The 19,793-nt window shown below is 52.7% G+C and overlaps 5 protein-coding genes and 2 non-coding genes across 7 annotated transcripts; 4 read left to right on the forward strand and 3 right to left on the reverse strand.

Moving 5' to 3' along the window:
* Window positions 1–860: 860 nt before the first annotated feature.
* BKA78DRAFT_329900 (NLI interacting factor-like phosphatase-domain-containing protein) lies at window positions 861–2,470 on the reverse strand (the record flags this gene model as incomplete). Its single annotated transcript, XM_066889712.1, has 3 exons — window positions 861–1,009; window positions 1,060–1,862; window positions 1,884–2,470. The coding sequence occupies 3 exons, from the start codon at window positions 2,468–2,470 to the stop codon at window positions 861–863; spliced, it is 1,539 nt and encodes a 512-aa protein (XP_066747745.1).
* Window positions 2,471–3,139: 669 nt separating this feature from the next.
* On the forward strand, window positions 3,140–4,599 carry BKA78DRAFT_349846 (uncharacterized protein; the record flags this gene model as incomplete). The annotated part of the gene is made up of 2 exons (XM_066890873.1): window positions 3,140–3,237; window positions 3,294–4,599. 2 exons carry the CDS (start codon window positions 3,140–3,142, stop codon window positions 4,597–4,599), a joined length of 1,404 nt encoding a protein of 467 aa, XP_066747746.1.
* A 2,488-nt stretch (window positions 4,600–7,087) lies between these two features.
* BKA78DRAFT_292501 (RlpA-like double-psi beta-barrel-protein domain-containing protein-containing protein) lies at window positions 7,088–8,275 on the forward strand (the record flags this gene model as incomplete). Its single annotated transcript, XM_066886065.1, has 1 exon — window positions 7,088–8,275. One exon carries the CDS (start codon window positions 7,088–7,090, stop codon window positions 8,273–8,275), a length of 1,188 nt encoding a protein of 395 aa, XP_066747747.1.
* Window positions 8,276–8,780: 505 nt separating this feature from the next.
* Window positions 8,781–8,869, reverse strand: BKA78DRAFT_t50. Its single transcript has one exon. It is a non-coding gene; the product is annotated as a tRNA-Tyr (tRNA).
* A 423-nt stretch (window positions 8,870–9,292) lies between these two features.
* Window positions 9,293–9,381, forward strand: BKA78DRAFT_t41. The gene has a single exon. It is a non-coding gene; the product is annotated as a tRNA-Tyr (tRNA).
* A 1,185-nt stretch (window positions 9,382–10,566) lies between these two features.
* BKA78DRAFT_76494 (uncharacterized protein) lies at window positions 10,567–12,495 on the forward strand. Its single transcript, XM_066893721.1, has 3 exons — window positions 10,567–11,180; window positions 11,227–11,697; window positions 11,747–12,495. Exons 1-3 carry the CDS (start codon window positions 10,749–10,751, stop codon window positions 12,413–12,415), a joined length of 1,572 nt encoding a protein of 523 aa, XP_066747748.1. The 5' UTR covers window positions 10,567–10,748; the 3' UTR covers window positions 12,416–12,495.
* Window positions 12,496–16,183: 3,688 nt separating this feature from the next.
* On the reverse strand, window positions 16,184–17,723 carry BKA78DRAFT_349849 (uncharacterized protein; the record flags this gene model as incomplete). The annotated part of the gene is made up of 2 exons (XM_066890874.1): window positions 16,184–16,195; window positions 16,242–17,723. The coding sequence occupies 2 exons, from the start codon at window positions 17,721–17,723 to the stop codon at window positions 16,184–16,186; spliced, it is 1,494 nt and encodes a 497-aa protein (XP_066747749.1).
* Window positions 17,724–19,793: the final 2,070 nt, after the last annotated feature.

Genomic DNA, 19,793 nt, shown 5'->3' on the forward strand with positions numbered 1-19,793 from the left:
GCCGTCGCCCAGTCTCGCCCGCCCCGCTCCACGTGTGCTAGTGGACGCGTGCGTAGCAGGTAGGCAAGGCCGTAGCCCGAAAGCCGGTCGGCAGGCTGGATAACGCGCGTAGCGATGCGGGCACGCTGGACAGCGTGTTTTCTTCACATGCGCGAGCGGGCGGGCGGTGGTCTTGGCGGCATCGCGTTTGATTGCTCCTTCCTGGTGCGGAGCGAACGGACGAGGCGAATCGGGAAGTGGAGTTGCGAGGACGTGTTGGGGATGGGATTTCAAAAGGCACATTTCAAGAGCCTGAATCGTCCTAGGAAGTTTGGGTTGGGAGATGTTTTCCACAGCTTCTGGTGCTAGTAGCGAAGCCATCTTTTTCTCATTGAATAATTTGCATGGGAAGAGGAGATGCACAAAACGACAAAGGGGCGCTGATAGACACACGCATGATGCATTTCCACGAGGCTTGCTTGCTTGTCGTCCAAATGTCAACTCGCCTACCCGGTCATACCTCGCCCAGCGCATGTCCAGCCCATTCGATGCGTCTAAGTATTGCGACGAACCAGAGTGTTGAAAATTGGGGGAACAGCAGTGAACAACACCCAAAAAGGAGAAGAGACTCCATGCTCCACATATTAAAACACAATCTATGCAGACAGAAGAAGTAGCCCCGCACTGCGCAGGCAGGCGGGGAGGAGAACCAAAAAGGGGAGAGGAAAAGCAATTAAAAGGCAAGGAAGCAGGGAGTGAAGAAGATTGTAAACTCCTACCGTGATGCCTTCAACCAGTCATTGCTCAACGTTCCACGCATGCTATCATTCCTTCGTAGTTTTCTCATTGTTGAGCTTCGGCTGCAACTTGGCTTGGGGAGATCAAGCCGACCCTGTAGGTTCGCCGAGTCTCAGTGCAAGCAAAGCACGCAGGTCGGTGACGTGCTGCAAGCCCTCGAGCAGCGGTACCAAGTGCAGCAAATCGTTATCGGTTGGATCACTGATCCAGCCTTCAATCGGAATAGCGTTGTCTGTGCAATGATTAGCAGATGGCGGTGAACGAGCAGACGAGTCGACTCACCTTCGTGGAAGATGTAGCTCATCGGACTGTTATCCACAATCATCACCTTACTCAGATCTGGCTCCACTTGAGCAAGGTCTTTGATGTACGCGCCGTTCCTGAATGTGCAGTGTTGCCGGTAAAAGCGGCCAGCAAAGTACTTTCGCTCCAACTCAAGCCAGTCAATGACGGGGTCCGCGTACTCTTGAACAGAAGCAGTAAAAATGACAAGGTTGTACCACTTGGAAACTTTTCGCAAAAAGTCGTCACAGTAGGGCCGCTTGTGCACATAGTACAAAATGGGGACTTGAGGTCCAACAACCTGCCCAGCAGCTCCAACGGGCTGGTTCAACTTCACCTCGACCATGTGACCGGTGGTGTAGCGGCCGCCTTTGGCCATGCTGTGAATCAGAGTCTCGTCGAGATCCAAGATCAGGGTCTTTTGGTGCGGGCCAAACTGAGAAGGCGCACTGGTTGCGTATGAGGGCTGCCGACGCGGAACAAGAGGTCGCGGAGGTCCTGGAGCGCGAGGGAACTTGAGTTTCGAAGATGGGCCCGGGCTGGTGGGTGATTTCAAAGCAGCTGCGGCATCTGGAGAGGAGGAAGCATTGTCGGCTTGCTTGGTGATACTCGCCGTCCGACTCTTCCTCTGTTTGCGGTTGCGCAAGGTCTCCTCATTGTGAAGCTTTATACGAATGGAACGCCTTGCCGGCGCAATCTCGTCGCCAGAAAGCGAAGACCTTGATCTTGTATGTTTTGCAGGGCCGTCATCATCGCGAGTTGGTGGTCTCTCGCTTTCTGATTCTGATGTTATTGCAACCGAGCTTGTTGTTGAAGATACCGACGGTGATCTCTTGGGTGATTTGCGTGGTAGGCCTTTGCCGGAACCACTTCTCCGCCGCGGATACTCCTCGCCAGTCTCGGCCATTGCATCGCCCTCAGCCCTGGTTTCGCCATTGCTTATCCGTCGTCTCTTCTTTCGGGGAAATTTGCGACCAATTCTGTAAAGCGGCATGAGGGTGCTAAAGTATCCGGCGTCGTCGTAAAAGCAAGAGACCAGGTATATCGCAGGTGCAGCGGCTACTGTCAAGACTGCTTTGAGCCCGCCAACCACAGCGGTGGCTATCCGCTTGGGCATTAGCCATCCACTCCATTTCTTGGAGTCGCCAAATGTCTCGACCTCTTGCTGGTCTAACAGTGGAGTCTTCTCATCGGTCGAGTTGGAGCTCCACTGGTCTTCCGCGGCTGTCCCTCCACCCTTTTCACTCTGAAAACTTGTGTCCTTTGAGTAAACATCGTCCGTGTATGCTCGACTACGAGGGAGGGTCGAGGTGGCGGTCCTTGAGATGTCGCTTTCTGAACCAGCACGAGAGCGCGATGGACTTGGTGGAGGTGTAGCGCCAATTCCCGAGAGGATGTTGAGGGAGTTCATAGTCCGCGGCAAGCCATGAACGAGTGTTTGTCGTGCCAGAGGAAGGTTGCTTGGGGCGCCCGCACTCTGAGGTGGTCGGAAGCTGCCTGTGCGCTGCTCGGTGGGAGAGCCGTTGGCTCCGCGCAAGTTGAGCAGTTGACCACAGTTCAACGATGAAAGCGGCGGAATTGGGCAAGCGTAGGAGAGAGCGGCAGCGTTGAGATGTAAAGGGCGAATTCCGCCTCGTGGCGGAAAGTGTTGGCGGTAAACGTGACAGCGGTGATGGTTTGGGGTAAGTGATGGGGAGGATTTGGGAGAGCTACGATCGCTGCGTATGACGAGCGCCGCGCCCGGGCTCTTCTGATCCCAACCACCAACCGCGAGACGCGGGACAGCAACAGTCGAGAGCAAAGATTGTGTCGACGAAGTCAGTTGTGTTTTTGCCTGACAAAAGCAGTCGAAGTTGACGCGACCTTTTGGCTGCAGCGCAATTGTCTGGTCGTGCGACGCAACACAATTGTCAAGGTCCCTGTCTGCAGCACCGCGGACTAGGCCTGCCACCAAAGAATATCTCTCCCACCACCGTCATTGTCCACCACCGACCACCTCGTTTCCACTCCACCGCGCGGCACCACCCACACCCCGAAACGCACCACCCCTGCCGGCCGCCGAGTCTATCCACTGCCCACTATGGCTCCTGCTACCGGCCCCAATAATCCGGGCTTGCCCATGTTCTTGAAATCACTCAAGCAGAACCCTGTAGAGTCATCCATCGAGCAACTCATATCGTGAGTCCACTCAACCGAAAGCTCACCTGCGCATGCCCACTAACCCACATCCAAAGACTTCTCAAACGCCGTCAGATTCGCAACTCGAGACCATGCGCCATCGCGACGACACAACTTTTGCGCCGGGTCGTTCAGGATTTTAAAATTCGGGATGTCGCGCAGCTGATGCGGCGGATCAAAGATGTTGGAACCCGGCTGGAGGAAGCACAACCGCGGGAGATTGTTGTGGGCAACATGGTGCGCCGAGTCTTGGGCGTTGTGCGAGAGATTGCAGAAGAGGGTGATGGTGTCGCGAGCGAAGCAGGCGCAAATACACCTCAAAGACCAGGCCTGAGCTCTACCATTTCGACATTCCTCAAGCCCAGCGCTACCTTCTCGGGCGACTTGAGTGTACACAACGATGCCGCCAGCGACTCTACAGACCTCTCCCACCGCCCAGCCTTGACCAGCTCTCACACCTTCCACGGCGGTAGCCTCTTTGGACTCTTTTCTCAGGCAGAGACACCCAAAACCCCTTCGCAAAGCACGACGCCAGCCGGTGCCAGATCACCTGGTATAGGACCACTCACTCCTTCCAACCTGGCGAACCTGGACAACTCGGTCAAGAAAGAGGATCTCAAAGCTGAGGTTTTGGAGGGCATCAATGAGCTTCTGGACGAGTTGGACCAAGTTGACGAGCAAATCGCCGAATACGCACTCCAACACATCCACAGCGATGAAATCATCCTCACTCACACCTCGAGCACCACAGTGCAGCGATTTCTACTGGCCGCAGCGAAGAAGCGCAAGTTCACCGTCATCCATGCCGAAGCATTTCCCAACGACAGCGACAATACCCACGCAAGAATTCTGACCGGCGGCAAGACCAACCACAGTAGGGACAGTGATGACGATGATGAAGATGACGGCTTCAAGCCTCTGACTGCTGCCGGCATCACTGTCATCTTGATTCCCGAGTCAGCCGTCTTCGCCATCATGTCTCGCGTCAACAAAGTCATCCTCGCCACCCATGCCGTATTGGCCAACGGCGCTCTAGTTGCTGCTGTCGGCGCACGATCCATCGCGCAAGCTGCTCAGATGCACAAGACGCCCGTCATGGTCGTCAGCGGTGTCTACAAACTTTCCCCGCTTTACCACTTCAACGCTCACGAATTGATCGAGTTTGGCGATTCAGGCGCTGTCGTGCCTTACCAAAATGGCGAATTTGTTGAGACTACAGACGTTGTCAACCCCCTCTACGACTTCGTCCCTGCCTCTCTCGTGGAGATGTACGTTACCAATCTGGGAGGACACTCGCCAAGCTCCCTCTACCGGATTGTCTTGGACCACTACTCGACTCACGACATTGGCGTGAAGTCTTAGTTGGACACATCGAGAGCATTTTGATTTCTCGCGGGTGGCTGCGTCCGCCAACCCTATCGAGGTTTGCTAGCATCTGAGTCTGGATTCCTCCCTGGATTTGTAAAATAGACTGTGTACGACCACAAGACACGGAAGAGCCTTGGAACAAAACCGACAGGACGGAGTGGATAGCTACGGATTGACCAGGACTGACAATGAAAATTTGATGCTATGTGTACGCCTTTGGAAAGGCATTTCCTTTCTGCTGTGAGACTATGACTTAACGGAGCTCGCCATGCGCCAACCACGAGGAATGCCTCGACGACTATCGAAGCGCAGTTTCTCTCCAAATCTTGTCGAGGTAAGTCTCCAGAATCTGCATCATGTTGACCTTTTCTCCAGCCTCCAGCACAAAATTGGCAAGCTGGGGAAAGCGCGCATCAATATTTCGCCCATTTCTTGCCTCATTGACCTTAGCCAGCCAACATCCTTGCGTAGTGCGATTGCGCATCCGAGGTTGTCAAAGCGGGTTTCCCCTTCTTGTATGCGACTACAGATGTCAAGTTTCCGCAGCTTGCAGTCGTCAACAACGAAAAACGGAGTCTTTCACTTCACTGGAGGCCGATCTCGGATCCAGATTAATCAATGGAATTTGAGATGGGTCTTGATCGATAAGGTGAGGTCAGTGAGCAGATTTGAAATTCAAAAAGCTGGACTAATTGACGGGACTGATACTCGAAAGGGTTTGGTTTGCAGGGCTCCCCAGAAGCTTCTGGTGTGCGGTTCGAGACCCCTCTGCGCTGCCCTGTCCCGTAGCCGTCGTGACGTGCGTGGTTGTTGTAAGGCTGACAGTCAGGCTGACCGCTCGGCTACATGCTCAGCAGAGTTGTTATCTTCCCAGCTGTCCAAATCCCAACGGCCTCTGTTGCATTGCAAGCAGGACGTTGCTGTTGTGCTCATCGACCATTCTTTGTCATAGACTTCTCCGGCTCTTTGGACGGCATCGTCGAGAAGTTTCTTGTCTCTGTTAAGTCTAAATCTACCAAAGAAACTTGACTGTGACAAGCATCTCAATGGGAGCCTTGACTTCCGGGCGATTACTCTGCTGACTGCTTTTAGGCTCGCTGGCGGTCTCCACTCAGTTGCAAGAATGTTCTCAAGATCCAAGAAATGGGGCAGTCACGACTAATGGTTTACCCAGGCTTCGCACTCATAGCGGGAAAGATTGTTAAACACATGGCGGACCAATCAAAAAATGTTTTGATCAACGGTCGACCATCGGCTATAGGTGCGGATCATGGAAATCGCTGGACACCTGACTTTCTTCATCGACTGATACTGCCGGCTTCCCGTTGGCTTGAGGGCTGCGGTGTTTCGGACTCTGGATTCTCTTCCGTGAAGGAATTGGCAACCGGTCGCAAACAACGGCGATCAAACGGAACAGCATTTCTCAGCCATCAAGACCGCTTATCACTGGACGAAGAGACGCGGAAGGGCAAAAACCTACGCGCGATAGCAGTCGGTGGATTTGACTTCTTCTGCGTTTGGAGACGGAGCGCTGCATCAAGCCACCGATATCACTCCTCAGAAAGCCGCAGAGATCTCCTCTGTGCCAAGCAGGAACCAAACTCAATTACACCTCCATCAGCGACCACGGAAAGAACGGAGACCTCGTGGGTCCGCACACCAGCCACAGACCATTAACCAAGATTCCTCCAACAACTCATCTGTTCTTCGCTTTTGTTGCGTTGCTCGCGATGCAATCCATTCCCAGGTTTGCGATCCCCTGTCGTGAATACCCGTCTGTATACAAGGCGGTATTAAAGCCGGTCGTTCTTGCCAAGATAGGAAGTCGACTCATTTTAGAAGGTTGCGGGGGTGTGGCGGTCCGCCATGCATGTACCTTGTACTTCCCGTCAGGAACATCTCGACCACCACTAGTCGAAAATCATTCTTTATAATAACTTGAGCGCAAAACAACGGGTTCTCTCGATTATACGAAGTCAAGCGATGGAGTGATTCTCAAAAGATCGCACCGATAGTCGCGCGATGGAAGTCAATGTCCTTACTAACAGGAAGCACTACGGAGCGACTACAAAAGATCGGTGTTCAGCCCACGTTCCATGTTTGATTAAGGAAACAAGGAGCCTTAAGATCACGCTTTACCCGAGATTCGTCCCATTCGTGGCTATGCCTTCCTGAGCATTGCGTCACATTGTACCTGACTGTCAAGCATGCTGCCATGGCTGCTGCTGAAACAAGGTCGAGTAATGCACGAACTTGAGAGTTGAGAGGTCCAGCAGCCGGGCGAACAGAATCCGTCCACCTGTAGGGAGACATCGGTTGTCCCTGTTCTAAGGCTCTTTTGCTCAGGTAAGGTTTTATGGGGCATTCTGGTCTATAAAGCATTCTCTACTACTCTTCATCTCCTCCTCACCCACCGTCCTCAGGCACAAGTCTCTCCTTCATTTGTTGATTGGCTGATTTTCGGTCTTGTCATTCTTTCACAATGCATTCCTCCACGATCCTTACATTGTTCTTGTGCTGCCTCTTCCTCATGGTGAAGGCGAGTCCCGTGCCGGACCCCCTTCCCGAGGCAATCCCTGGCGATGAGCAAGCTCTCGCTTGTCAACCACCCCCTGATTACAATGGAAACCAGCAACCTGAAGAGGGAGGAGGAGGTGGAGAAGAGAAGCCCGAGGAAAAGCAAAGGAAGAAACAGCAGGAAGAGGACGAGAAACGTATGAAGAAGGAGAAGGAGCGTGAGCAGAAAGACGCCGAGCGAGCAAAGGCTGACGAAGAGCGAGCTCGAAAAGAGAGCAACCAGAAGCCCCCACCGCCTGGAAACAACCAGGGCGGTGGCGGAGGTGGTGGTGGTGAAGGTGGCGTGCGCGGCGGCACTGAGAACCCTCCTCCACCTCCTCCCAAGCAAGAGAACCCCCCTCCGAAGCAAGGCGGCGGAAATCAAGGAGGCGGCGGCGGCGGCGGCGGCGGCGGCGGCGGTGGTGGTGGAGGGGGTGGTCAGGGAGGTGGTGGTGGCCAGCAGAAGCCTCCGACTGGAACGACACCTCCCCCGCCAGTCACCTCTCCTGTTGGTGGCAAGACGTTTACCGGCCCGGCTACTTTCTATGGTGGTAACTTGCAAGGCGGCAATTGTATGATGCAAGGCTACTCCCTGCCCCCTGGTGTATACGGAGCGGCCATCGGAGGAAACAATTGGGAAAACTCGGGCAACTGCGGTGCTTGCGGCGAGATCAAGGGTCCAGGCGGCAAGTCAGTCACCGTCATGTTTGTCGACAAATGCCCAGAGTGCGGCGACGGCGTGGACTTGTTCCCCGATGCCTTCAAGCAGCTCAACGACCCCTCCGTCGGCCGGTTCACGGTCACTTGGAGCTTCGTCACTTGCCCGGTTCAAGGCCCCATCAAGATCAAGGACAAGGAGGGCACGAACGAGTACTACGTTTCGATGCAAGTTCAGAACGGCAAGGAAGCCACGCAGAGCCTCGAAATCAGCGCCGACGGTGGAAAGACCTACAAGATGGGCCAGCGTGAGGACTCTAACCACTTCGTCTTCAACGGTCAAGTTGGTGCTCAGAATGTCGATGTCCGGGTAACGAGCAAGAGCGGGAAGAAGGTTGTGGTCCCTGGCGTTCCCGTCTCTGGCGCCCAGAAGGAAGCCCCTCAGAACTACGAGTAAGCGCTACCGAGCGGTTTTTACGACGACATGGGGTGGTCTCGGGAATTGGTGACGAACATTTGTCTTCTTTGCGACGATACATTTTTGGTGTTGGTGGTGGAGGATTCCTTTTTGACTCGTTGGCGACCATTCATGTTTATCTTTCGACAGCTGGCTGTATTTACGACCGACGGCTTGGTGGATGTGGCTTCGTTACCTACCCCAGCCACGTCAAAAGTCATGTTAGACGTTGCTCCATCATGAAGAACTCTTGAAACCTTTCTTCGCTTCTTGCGTTGGGCTTGGCGATTCGTGATGGCTCGACAGGGTTCAACGGTCTTCAGACCCTTTGTTTCAAATGCGACCGCTGTTGCGGTTGGAGCCGGATACCTACTATGCGACTCGATTCTTTCTCTTCGCGCATCAGATGTCTCAGAGCTTTTGTGTGTTACACACGCAAACTCTTCCCATATATTGTCGCAGCCTTCTTTTTCTTGGAAAGACAGTTCAGATACGCTATCGGTGCGCGCTCCTCCCAGAATCGAACTAGGGACCTTTCGATGGCATTGAATTCCATTACAGTCGAACGTGATAAACCAACTTCACAAAGAGGAGTAAGGACAATTCGCTGTCTTGGTTGGGCAAAAACTTTGGTGTTCGTCTAAGGCGCACACACCAGCCCTTTTCGGAGTCCCTGTTACGCGACACCAGTGCGACCCGTGGCCATCACTGAGGTCTCTGGCGCTCCTTGACGGTTGCGCACGCAGAATCAGATGATGCTCCTTCCTCTCGACCTGCTCCAAGAAATTGGCAATGAACAAGGTGATAGTTCCCCTGAAAAATCACTATTCGTATAACACTTTACTTGTGGTTACTGAATTAGGCTTAGCATGGGCCCCAAACAGCAAATCAGGGTCACTTATCTAATCAAGTCAAAATCAGAAGGTGCGATCCTGTCGTACCTTCCCCATCTACTGCAAAATATAATGCACACAATTTTCCCGTTTCTGCAACCAAGAGAACAGTCAACTGTTCTTACTCCTCTTGGTGTAGTTGGTTTATCACGTTCGACTGTAATGGAATTCAATGCCATCGAAAGGTCCCTAGTTCGATTCTGGGAGGGGAGAAACCACAATGTTTTGCCAAATCTTTTGCTCATGTTTGCCCTGGCTCATTGAACAAACAAACCACCAGGGCAAGAGAGCTGACTGTTTTCTTCTTTTACCCCATTGATCTCGGATTCCTAAAGATCGTTCGTCGAAGGTGATAACTAGATGTGGAATCTACACGTGAATGACAAAGGCCGAAAGCTGTGCAACCAACAATGACAAAAAAACTTCGAGATGGAAAATGCCGCGCTGACTCTGCTGATAGCCGTGGCTTTGAGTTGACGCAGCATGCCGTTGGGCTTTGAGATGACGCAGGTTTGACAGCTTTGAAGGAATCGAGGGTACATGATCGATTGTATATAGTAGCCAGACCCAGAAATGCAGAGTCAGCTCGAGGCGCATTGGTCCGGGGCTGCAGGAACACTTGGATGGTTGCAGCCGACAGCTCAGCGAAAGAGTCAGCGAGGCCAAGCAAATGTGCGTCTCGCCACTTGCGGATGAGATGACCATGTGGGAGGTGGTGTGTTGGAGAAGATGGGAGCCAGTGGGGCGGCGGGAACGTCTGCAGGCGGCGCTAAGCGACGCAACTCCAAAACCTACAAAGCCAATCACAACGTCCGCTTCCACTTCATCCCCCTGCTCGTCACCCTCGACCTCGACCAGCGCGAAGCCGAGCTCTTCAATTGGACATCATTCTCCATCCATGCATCTCCATCATGTATCCACGGCGCTTCCACCGCGCCCAAACTTTCTGCGAGACACGTTGGCCGCTGCCTTCAACCTTTTTTTTCATCGCGTCTGCCTCTTCCCTCCGGCCTCATATGCGGCCGTCGCGCAGCTCTATTCTGTGTTCCTCCACAGCTCCAGCTTCTCCGCGCTGACGGCAGCACAACACCGTCAGCTTCGCCCCAGAAATCTCCAATTGGACAGCCAAAGCCTCGTTGACGGCCACCTGCTCATGCCGACTGCCCACGAAACCTCCCGCGCGTCTATTTCTGGACATCAGCCACTCCAACACTGAACCACCTATCAGCAATTCTTTAGCCTGGTCAGTTCCCGGATACATTCCCATTTGTGCCCCTCTCCGCTACGCATCCTGTACTCTCTGCAAGTGCCGCTGCAGCGTGCCCGCCAATCCGTGCTCCCGCTTGCAAGCGCCCGTCTACTTCCCAAACATAAGCCCGCATCTCCTCCCCTCTCCAAAATCTCCTTTGTCCTTTCTCCAGCAGGCCTCAGTATCACCGCGCACCATCATTACCTGTTTTCGTTCCATTCCATGTTCTACGGCTTGGCCTTCGTCTAGCTGGACTTAGCGAAGCTACTTGCCTATTGCCATTTCTTTCTCCGCATCGATTTCTCACGTCATCTCAAATCCTGACGACGAAATGCCAGCCGACGACAACCATTTTGCCAGAGTGGACATAGGCAACTATCGACGGCCTTCGACAGACTCCCACGCAACCTCAAAGACCCCAAGAGCAGCTCGCTTTGCAGAGGCAACAGCAGTGTATTCGCCAATCGAACCACCAGAACCTCCGACAAATCACTACACTCCCCAGCCTCAGCCTTCCGACCTGGGCTTTGGATACCTCAACAGTCGCACTTCAGGACACGAGTCGTGGTCGGGCGTCGAGATGGAGGAAACAGACAACAAATATTTGCCGCCGGCAACCCCTAAGAGCCCCCTGAAGAGTGCACTCAAGTCGCCAGGAGCGCCACCGCGGAACATGAGCCAAGTTCTCAGCCCCACTTTCAAGCACGAGCAGATTCTGGAGAAGCTAGAAGGAGAGACCGAGCAAGAACAAGCACGAGACTTGGTGAGTTGTGTTGGTTATCCGTAATCGCCTCTGCTAACACGGCCAGAAAATTAAATTCCGCGTGCGCGTCGCAAAGTTTTTCCTGCGAGGCATCAACTTTAGCTGCAGTTTGATTGTCCTTTCCATGCTTGCGGCTACCTTTACAATCTTCAACGCCACCAAGAATCTTCCATCACGTGGCGGCTTGACCGCATGGTCGTCAAACACCAACCCCTGGCCGCAGATTGTGCTTCTCGTCATTGCCTGCATTTCCCTCTTCATGGCCATTGTCATCCTGATTGCATACTGCCGCAAAGGAGGGCACAAGAAAGCTGAGAAGTTGTCAACGTACTACAGCTTTTTTGCTGTCGGCTTCTTTGTCTTCAGCATCGTCTTGTGGGCGATGGGTGCTGCAATCCTCAACGAATCCAAGAGGACTGGAAATGGCAAGGACGTGTGGGGCTGGGCCTGTAAGGACGGAAAGCGCCACGACCTCTACGAGAATGATGTGCAATATGATCTGGTTTGCCGTCTTCAGGTATGTCAATGATCCCTACTCCTTAAGAAAATCAACTGACCTTGTCTAGGACTGGTCCCTTGTCTGCTGCATTATCGAGGTCGTCGTCGAAGTCCTCTCAATTATCATCTACGGAATTGTCTTCTACCGCTTCTGGTCGAAGCGCAAGCTCCGCAAGAGCATGGCCCACCGCGACCGCGCGCGCTCCGACCTGTATCTCGCACACCTCCGCTCGCAATCTGCTCCCAACACCCCCGGCTTCGGACCACCCCCGCTTACCCCTGGTGATGGATGGAAGCCCCCGCCAGGACACCCGCGCTACAGGGGCCCTCCCAAGTCGCCTGGCGCGATCAGCACCTACGACGCGGCCTCCGCAGCCGAGAATGGCGAGGCACCAGGCCAGACGGTCCAGTACCCTCGTGGCTTCGCCGAGCCTAAGCCCTTCCAATTGCAAGCGCCACCGATCCGTGTTCAAGGCGCCACCCCGAAGATGCAGCAAAATGGCTTCGACGGCGCTCCTATCTCCCCAATCGAACAACCCGAGACTTCTGACAACGCGGCCCGAGCTCCGAGCCCGCAACAGCAGCCTGCTCAACAGCACTTTGTGCAAGAACACGTGCCTGCAGCCCCTGGCGAACATCAGTACGACGCGGTGCCCATTCCTGGCGCGTACTCGGGCCCGATGGCCAGTCCTCAGGGGTTTGACTTTGGACCTGAAGTCACGGGGCAGAGGCATTAGAAATTAAAAATGCTGTTGAGCCGTGAAGAGTCTTTCGTTTTGTTGTACAGCGACAAGGGTCGGCCGAAGACAAAGTTGACCAGTCTTCTCATGTTTTGTCATCTCTGAATTTGTTCTTTTACTCCTTTTATGCTTCTTGCTCACTCGCTGATACCTGTTTCAACATATTCCGTTTTCTCCTTTTCTCCTTTGCAAGCTGGGCAGAACAGATACCTTGGGTTGGATATGGGTCTCTTTTTCAGAACGAGGGGTGTTGCCGATTCCGTCAGCAGATGATCGGGTCGACAGTCGTGGCACGGTTGAGGACACAGCGATCAGTCGTGTCAGGGGTGTGTCGTTGCACGTGCTAATTCGGTCGGGAGATGACATTACACTCAATCAAATTCGACGTTGGTGCGCGGAATTGCTCTTTCTCCTCGGTCATTGCCGTGTGATCAATTATTCCCCGTGACGTACTCACTCCCTTCTTACCGTAGTATAAAAGGCCTCCCAGCCACAGTTCTCGAGCGACATTGCTTCTCTGCAAGCTCCGAAGGGCCTAACTCCCTCTGCGCATGGCAACGACTCCGACGCTCTCACTACTGCTTTCCACAACTGGAATCTGTGTCCTTTCTGTCATGAAAAGTCGGAAGAAGATGTCCACAGCCAATATGTTGTTGCGTTGTTCGACGTCATGATTGGTCGATGGTGCTGATATTGATTATAGCCAAGCCGACGCTGATAATGAACGACTGATTGCTCTGAAACATGCAAGCAAAGCCCAGTCGAGGGCTTGGTTGCGATGCTTGTCCAAAGACGGCCAAGAGTATAGCACATTCTCGATACCTGTACCGCTCACTGAAGGCGCGGGGAGTGCGTTGAAACGACACTGCCTGCGAGAGTCGAGAGGTTTTTATATCTCTCGATTTTTCGCATGTGCGCGAGCGGAAGATTTAGTACCCAATCTGTGACAGTCATATCGACCAAAGGAATCACCTGAGCAGAGGCCTGCGCTGTCCCCGTGTCTGGTCAGTCTCGGGCTCGTTTGCGGTGTTGACTGTATAAAAGTACCGCGTGCTTTTCCTTGCTGCTCCAAGCAATGCTGTAGACCAAGTTCCATTGCCGCCTCGATGTATTTGGATGCACAAAGATGCCCCAATACTACTGCGGGCTTCTGTCTTCCTTCGCCTGGTCGTCCTCGCGCTTCCAAGACCACTCACTTTAACTGCCACAGTGGGTGATGAAAGAAACTGCTAATCCGGGAATCTCTGTTGCCAAGTTAAAACACGTAGAGATGTGGAGTTATTAAGCGCTTAATGCATTCAACATAGAGAAAAATTTCCTCTTAATAGGTAGTCACAGGGAGTATTTAAGCGCTCGCGTCTGTGAAGGTGCGACGACTTGAAGCTGGGCCTAAGTTGAAATCCTTTCCTCACCCACTGTGCTGCTTTGATGCTGTCTGCGCCGCGGATTCTGAGATTGCAATATTATTAATCGTCATTTACTCATTACGCTGATCCTTGGAATGATGTTGTAGTATTTCGAAGCATCATTTTAGCATCACATCTTTCAATGAGTGACGAAAGTCCAAACACGGAGGGAGAGACTGCGGAACTTCACATAACACCCACTGAAAAAGTTAAATGCCCAATTGATCCTACAGAAACGAAGACGCAGTTGTTCATCAATTCAGGCTAGCTTTTTGTGTTCTTTCTTTGCGCTGGCAGATTTCTGACACCCCGATTTGAATTTTTGACGACCCTCTGGAGGAAGTCTGATTGACCGTGGCTAACTCTGAACTTCCCAACTTGGCACTCACTTTCTGCTTTCGTCCATGCCCAAACCCATACGTCAGCGTGCAAATACTACCCCCTACACGCGACCACAGCGTCCTCTAGCGCCAGCAGCTGACGACTCCTTGAATGTTCAGTCAACAGGTATTTACTCTGGCGCGCAACTTCCATAGACATTATCGGCTCAAGAGGCACGGGTATGGGTGTAGGCACAAGCGACTCATAACCGGTAGAGATCAAGGCCACTGAACCGAAGGTTACTGCAAAATTGATCGTCGCAAGCCGAATGATGGGTTTCTGTGTGGTGCGTAGTCAGAGGAGGATGTCAAAATTTCAAAATGGGGTGTCAGAAACCAACCGGACTTTCTCTGACACACTTAACGAATTCGATCGCCTGGAATGCGTTCAAGGTATCCAAAATCACGGGTGAAGGTCTCGGAGGCGTCTATCCGACGCTCATCTCGGGACAAAATACGCTTGATGATCTTCTTAGATTCGAATGCCTCAGGAGGGGCGACATGGTTGTGATCTTCGAAAATTCGTATGCAAGTCCTTGCACACTCTGCTATTGTTTCCCAGTTCTGAGGTAGGTTGATGTTATCTTGGAGGAGTTCATGAATATCAAAGAAGACGTGATAAGGCCATTCATGCTCAAAGTAAGTAGCAGCGTCCCGGTTAGAGACTTGCTGTACAAGGCATTCGCATAGTCCCTTGATCGAGCGATGAAGCTGCAAGTCAATCGCGCATTCACCGACGTCGCTTGGGTCTTGATCAGTCTCTGGTTTTGTGGAAGTGCTTCCTCTCTCTGAAGATCCCTCGGAAGTCATCGAGGATCCAGATTTTGTTGAAGATTTGGCTTCTGTCGAGCTCCTCGGGTCTGTCAAAGTTTGGGTCTTGGATCCCTCAGCAAGACTCAAAACTTGAAGATAAGACCAACGCAGAAATTTTTTTGCCTCGCGAAATTTATTCTCTTTCAGGAACCGCTCTCCACCATCCAGTGTAGTGCTCAACACCTGCCCTGATGGTAGCAATTGGCGAGAAAAAAGTGCGGGTATGATACAGCTTAGTGCGTCCTGGCGGTCACCGAGTCCAGTAACTGGAAAAATGTCGCAAAGTGTTTCAATCTTTGTGTTGTCTAGCAAAAGCACATCCGGAGTGAGCTGTGTCAGACCGCCAATGTCCAGCACAGTTTGCAATAATGCCCGGAAGAATGCAGTATATATCTCCTGAGCACAAATTACTGTTGCGTTCTGCAAACTGGCCGAAAATAGAAGAGGTCTATCATCATCTCCATCATCGTTCGGACGGTTCGAAGTCAAAAGGTCCAAGGAATTATTGCGGAATATCCAGCAGGGCTTGCCATCTGATGCGTGACCAAAAATCGGCTCGTACTTTGTTGATCCATATGAAAATTGCCGATAGCCAGAAGCATTTGGGAAATCAAACCACGGCTCGAGATTGAAAAAGGCATCCTCGCTTTTGGAAGAAATGATTCGATAACACTGTAGGTCTTCAGGATCAAGTTTGGCATTCGTTGAATTCCCCGAGTCGTCGATTGTCGTTGGCAATGAATGTCTTAGAGACCAGACCCACATGCTCAAGACAGCCTCTAAATCAAACAAGTCTGTTTCCCATAGGTCTGTCCTAAGGCCGGCAAACTGTCTCGTACGATTCATCTTGAAAAAGAAAGCATCCTGCAAACTCCTTTTGCAGTCATTTCTCGGATGAGTGTTGCTCTTCATGATTTTGCAATCCAACGACCAAAATATGGCATGGATGTGTTTCCAACCATCCCTAAACAAAGTCGGATTCGGACAGTCGAAAAAAAATAGAGTATCTGCAGTTTCCTCGATAGCTCTCTTCAGAGCGATTGCAGATTGCCTGGTTGGAGCATGTTTTTCGTCCCAGGCCAATGTCATTTCAGACAACCTGGCCCTACTGAGAATGATTCGTGGAATAGCTCGTGGGATTTTCTCCCCTTTCGCTTCGTGTAAATTCAGTCGACAATCTTTGATCATCATCTTCTGATCGATTTCGTCCTGACTTGGACGTACATCTGACGTATTTGAAAGATTGTAGAAAAGTCCTAATAGTGAGTCCTGGTTTCCGTCTTCTCTTGTGGCAATGGAAAGGCACTGGACTTCGATTTGTTCACTGGATTCCCAGGACCATTCCCAATCATGGTGAACTGGATCTTTGAAGACATCTGCCCTAACAGGATTTGGATGCCCGTTGACCTGAAAAATTGATCCCAAGTCTCCATCGGCCTGGAATTCAGACTCCGATTTGGTTTTGGCAGGATTGTCGCCCGAACCCGAAAGAGCGCCCTGTCTTCCCATCTCGATGGCAACCCAATCTAATTCATGGCCCTCGTACAACTCCGGATCTTGACTCATGGGACTCTCTTCAATGTCCAGACGGCGAGTTCGCAAACCTGCTCGTACAGCGCTCATGACAATCATAATACCAAGCTGCGCAACGGAAACGGAGGAGTGAAGTGCTCGAAGGCCAAGGAACTGTAGGATAAAACCCGATAGAGTGAGAGTAATGGAGAACCACACCAGGATCGAGCGTGATGTCTTTCGGCTCTGCGTCCTTTTCCACTTGGTCGCATATTCGTTTATCGGGGATTCCTGTCTTTCAATGAACGCAAACGAGTCAAAGACTTGATCCCCGATGACTTGATTGCCCGGCTGGACCCAGAAAAGACGGCAGGAAGAATTGGGCTGCTTTCTGAACACCCGTTGCTGCGAGGTCCTTGTCACCACGTAGCCACAGAGACCTATACCTAGGCCGAGAGATATTGTTCCCGTCAAAGTGCAAGGGAATGCGTAGTCAGCGACGTAAGCATCATCTTTCTTGAACTGATCCTGAAATTGATATGTCGTCAATGCGGCGAAAACAAGGACTGTGGACTGGAGTAAAAAACCAAACAGCGCGGCGGCTATAAACCACAGAAATGATGGTCTTTTGATCCCGATATTTAACGTCAAATTAGGATTCGGAGCAAAGCCTGAGGGCGTATCCACTTTTTGAGAGCCAAGCGCCTTGCGATAGCGCAGCGTGTTGTCGTGCGTCGTCTCTTTCCAATCTCTCTGACCTCGTTCGTTCTGCACATAATCCTTGGAAAGATAGAGGCCTGCAGTCTTGCGGTAATAGAAATCGTCGTTTGTCGCGCGCATGTCTTGGACAACTTCGATGATTTTCGGTCTACCAAAGACACGTGAAATGCCACCGTCGTTGTAGACCTCGCATACGTCGCGACTGGTTGACGACGACAACTCGATTTCGACACTTGCTCTTCCTTCTTGGGCACGTCCGATGAACGCGCGGAGCGAGGACTTCCCGCCAGCTCTGATGGCGGATACAACAGCCGTCAGAACGCCAATTGGTGCCATGGAAAAGATGAAGAGATCTGTGAGAGTTGTGCTTTCCGAGAGAAATTGCTTCGTTGGTTGCTCGCCAAAGAGCGAGATAAGCGGCGTCAAGTCCGTGGCAAGATTGTTCGAGAAGTCATCCCAACCGCCTGTCACCATTTTGTTTAGTAGCGATGAGTGCCGTCAATAGTGACGGCGTCCTTGGTTCCGTTGGCCAGATGAGAGAGCGAGGGAGAAATGCGCAGGAACCTTTTGCTCTTTCAGCCTTGGGATGAGATCTACCTCTCGTTCACGAGGGCGCTTGCAGGCTGTCATCCAGCCTATGATGATATCCGACCCCAAACATTTGTCGGTGAACCAATTGAAAGAGATAAGTTTATCAAACAACTCTGTTGATCGTTACGATCTTTTGGACCCCATTCTGTTGAGGTTGCTTCTGCCCCGCCTCTAGGAGAGCCGCAAAGGGGTAACTGCCCAACTGGAGCCACAGTAGGTGAGGAAAGAAATTCAACCCATGCCCAGCTTCAAGTCGTCGCACCACCTTCAGACGCAAGCGCTTGAATGCTCCCTTTGACTACCCATCAAGAGAAAAATTCTCTTTAGGTTGAACGCATTAAGCGCTTGAGAACTCCACGTCTCTACGCGTTTTAACTTGGCGACAGAGATTCCCGGATTAGCAATCTCTTTCGTCACCCACTGTGGAGCCTGGCAGCCGCTTACCCTTTCCGATTGGATTCTCGCCGCGACTTCAATCGCGAAATGTATCCATATTTTCAAACCGTCAGCCTCATCAGGCAAGCGGGTGTCTGCACTCCATCCAGTCCTATCCCGCCCCTGGAAAAACTAACCCCTGCCCCTGACAAAGCGAGCAGACCAGTGGCCAACCGCACAACGGTCAGTCAAGCCGGTTCGCCTTGTGGATTTGGAGCCTCAGGGAGCTAGCCAGCGAAGCCTAGTCGTCGCCCACTCTTGCAAGCACCTACCCCTGGCCCAAGAATCAGTCAGCCACTGCAGCAAAGCGAATCCGCCAGCGACAGAGCAACTAGTCAAAAGCTGACCCAACTCGCGCATTCGAGATATCGATCAGCCAGTCAGCCAGCAAAGCGGAGTCGTCGCTTACCCCTGCCCCTGAATCAGCCAGCAGACCAGTCCGCGGACGAAACCGCAGCCAGTCAAAGACCGAAGCCACTTGCAACTCGCGGACATGCAGAATCCAACCCACCAGTCAGCAAACAAACCCATGTCCGCTCAATAATCGGCGGGCTCCGTCACCCGACCCGTCGAAGAAAAAGCAACGCGACCAAACGGAATCCCTCGCGCGACACCATGCCGAGACTGCGTCTCGGGCGGAGTATTGCGGGCAGACAGACAGAGATACCTCTCCAATGATTCCAGTCTTTTGCGCCGTGCTGTGCTGTGCTGGCCGGCGCCTCCAAACCGCCATTTTCCTGTAAAAAGGTCTACGTGTACGACGACGCCAGCTGCACGCGCTCGCTTTGGAGCCCGTGACGTCAGCCCGCATGCGCGCTGAATGAATCGATGCTTCAGGTTTGCTCTCCAGTCCTCCACCTCGAACAACACAGCCAAATCGGCACCGCCGTCAGCGCCGACCGACCGTCCCTCGCAGAACATGATCCGGGATAGCAGAGGCCGATGAAGAAGAGAAAAGAAAAAGCAAACCAAACCGGCACAGCGGCAACAGACGCGACATCGGCGTCGCCCGTCCAGACGGCTCCACCATCGACTTTAAACTCTGCAGGCCAGCCCAATGGCAGCGCCGCAATGCGCGAAGAAGACGCCCTGCATAGACATATCCATGCAATATCTGCAGGTGCTCCTTTTTGTGCCCGGGACGGGTGCGATGGGTGGGTGGTGCCAGTAGTCAGTAGTGCTGCTAAATTTTGCGGATGCGCGTGGGATGGGCAGCGCTTGAGGTGCAGTGTGCAGCGGCACAGCGCATTCGCATTATGCGTTGAGGGTGCCGGTGGGCCAACTGGGTGTCGTGCCTACTTCTTGCCCTCGGTAAGTAGGCGCCTGCAGGAAGACGCCACATGCCATGACACGACACGACAGCAAGTCAGTCAGTCGGCTGGCCAGCCAATTCGACCGCCAGCGCAGCGCAGCGCCGCGGAGCGAGAGACAACTGCCACCGGAGCCGAGATGCGATGAGACGGGGCTGCGCGTCCAAGGCGGCGCAGCGGAGTCTTGACTTTTGGTGCAAAACGTCCG

This window comes from Phyllosticta capitalensis (assembly GCF_038381095.1).
Source record: "Phyllosticta capitalensis strain CBS 128856 chromosome Unknown BKA78scaffold_2, whole genome shotgun sequence".
Classification (NCBI taxonomy): domain Eukaryota; kingdom Fungi; phylum Ascomycota; class Dothideomycetes; order Botryosphaeriales; family Phyllostictaceae; genus Phyllosticta; species Phyllosticta capitalensis.

Bases quoted from the DNA above. Each gene is read 5' to 3' on its own strand.
- BKA78DRAFT_76494 (XM_066893721.1), top strand. From the start codon at position 10,749: ATGCCAGCCGACGACAACCATTTTGCCAGAGTGGACATAGGCAACTAT. The intron at 11,181-11,226 runs GTGAGTTGTGTT...TAACACGGCCAG, and splicing joins AAGAACAAGCACGAGACTTG to AAAATTAAATTCCGCGTGCG. The intron at 11,698-11,746 runs GTATGTCAATGA...GACCTTGTCTAG, and splicing joins ATCTGGTTTGCCGTCTTCAG to GACTGGTCCCTTGTCTGCTG.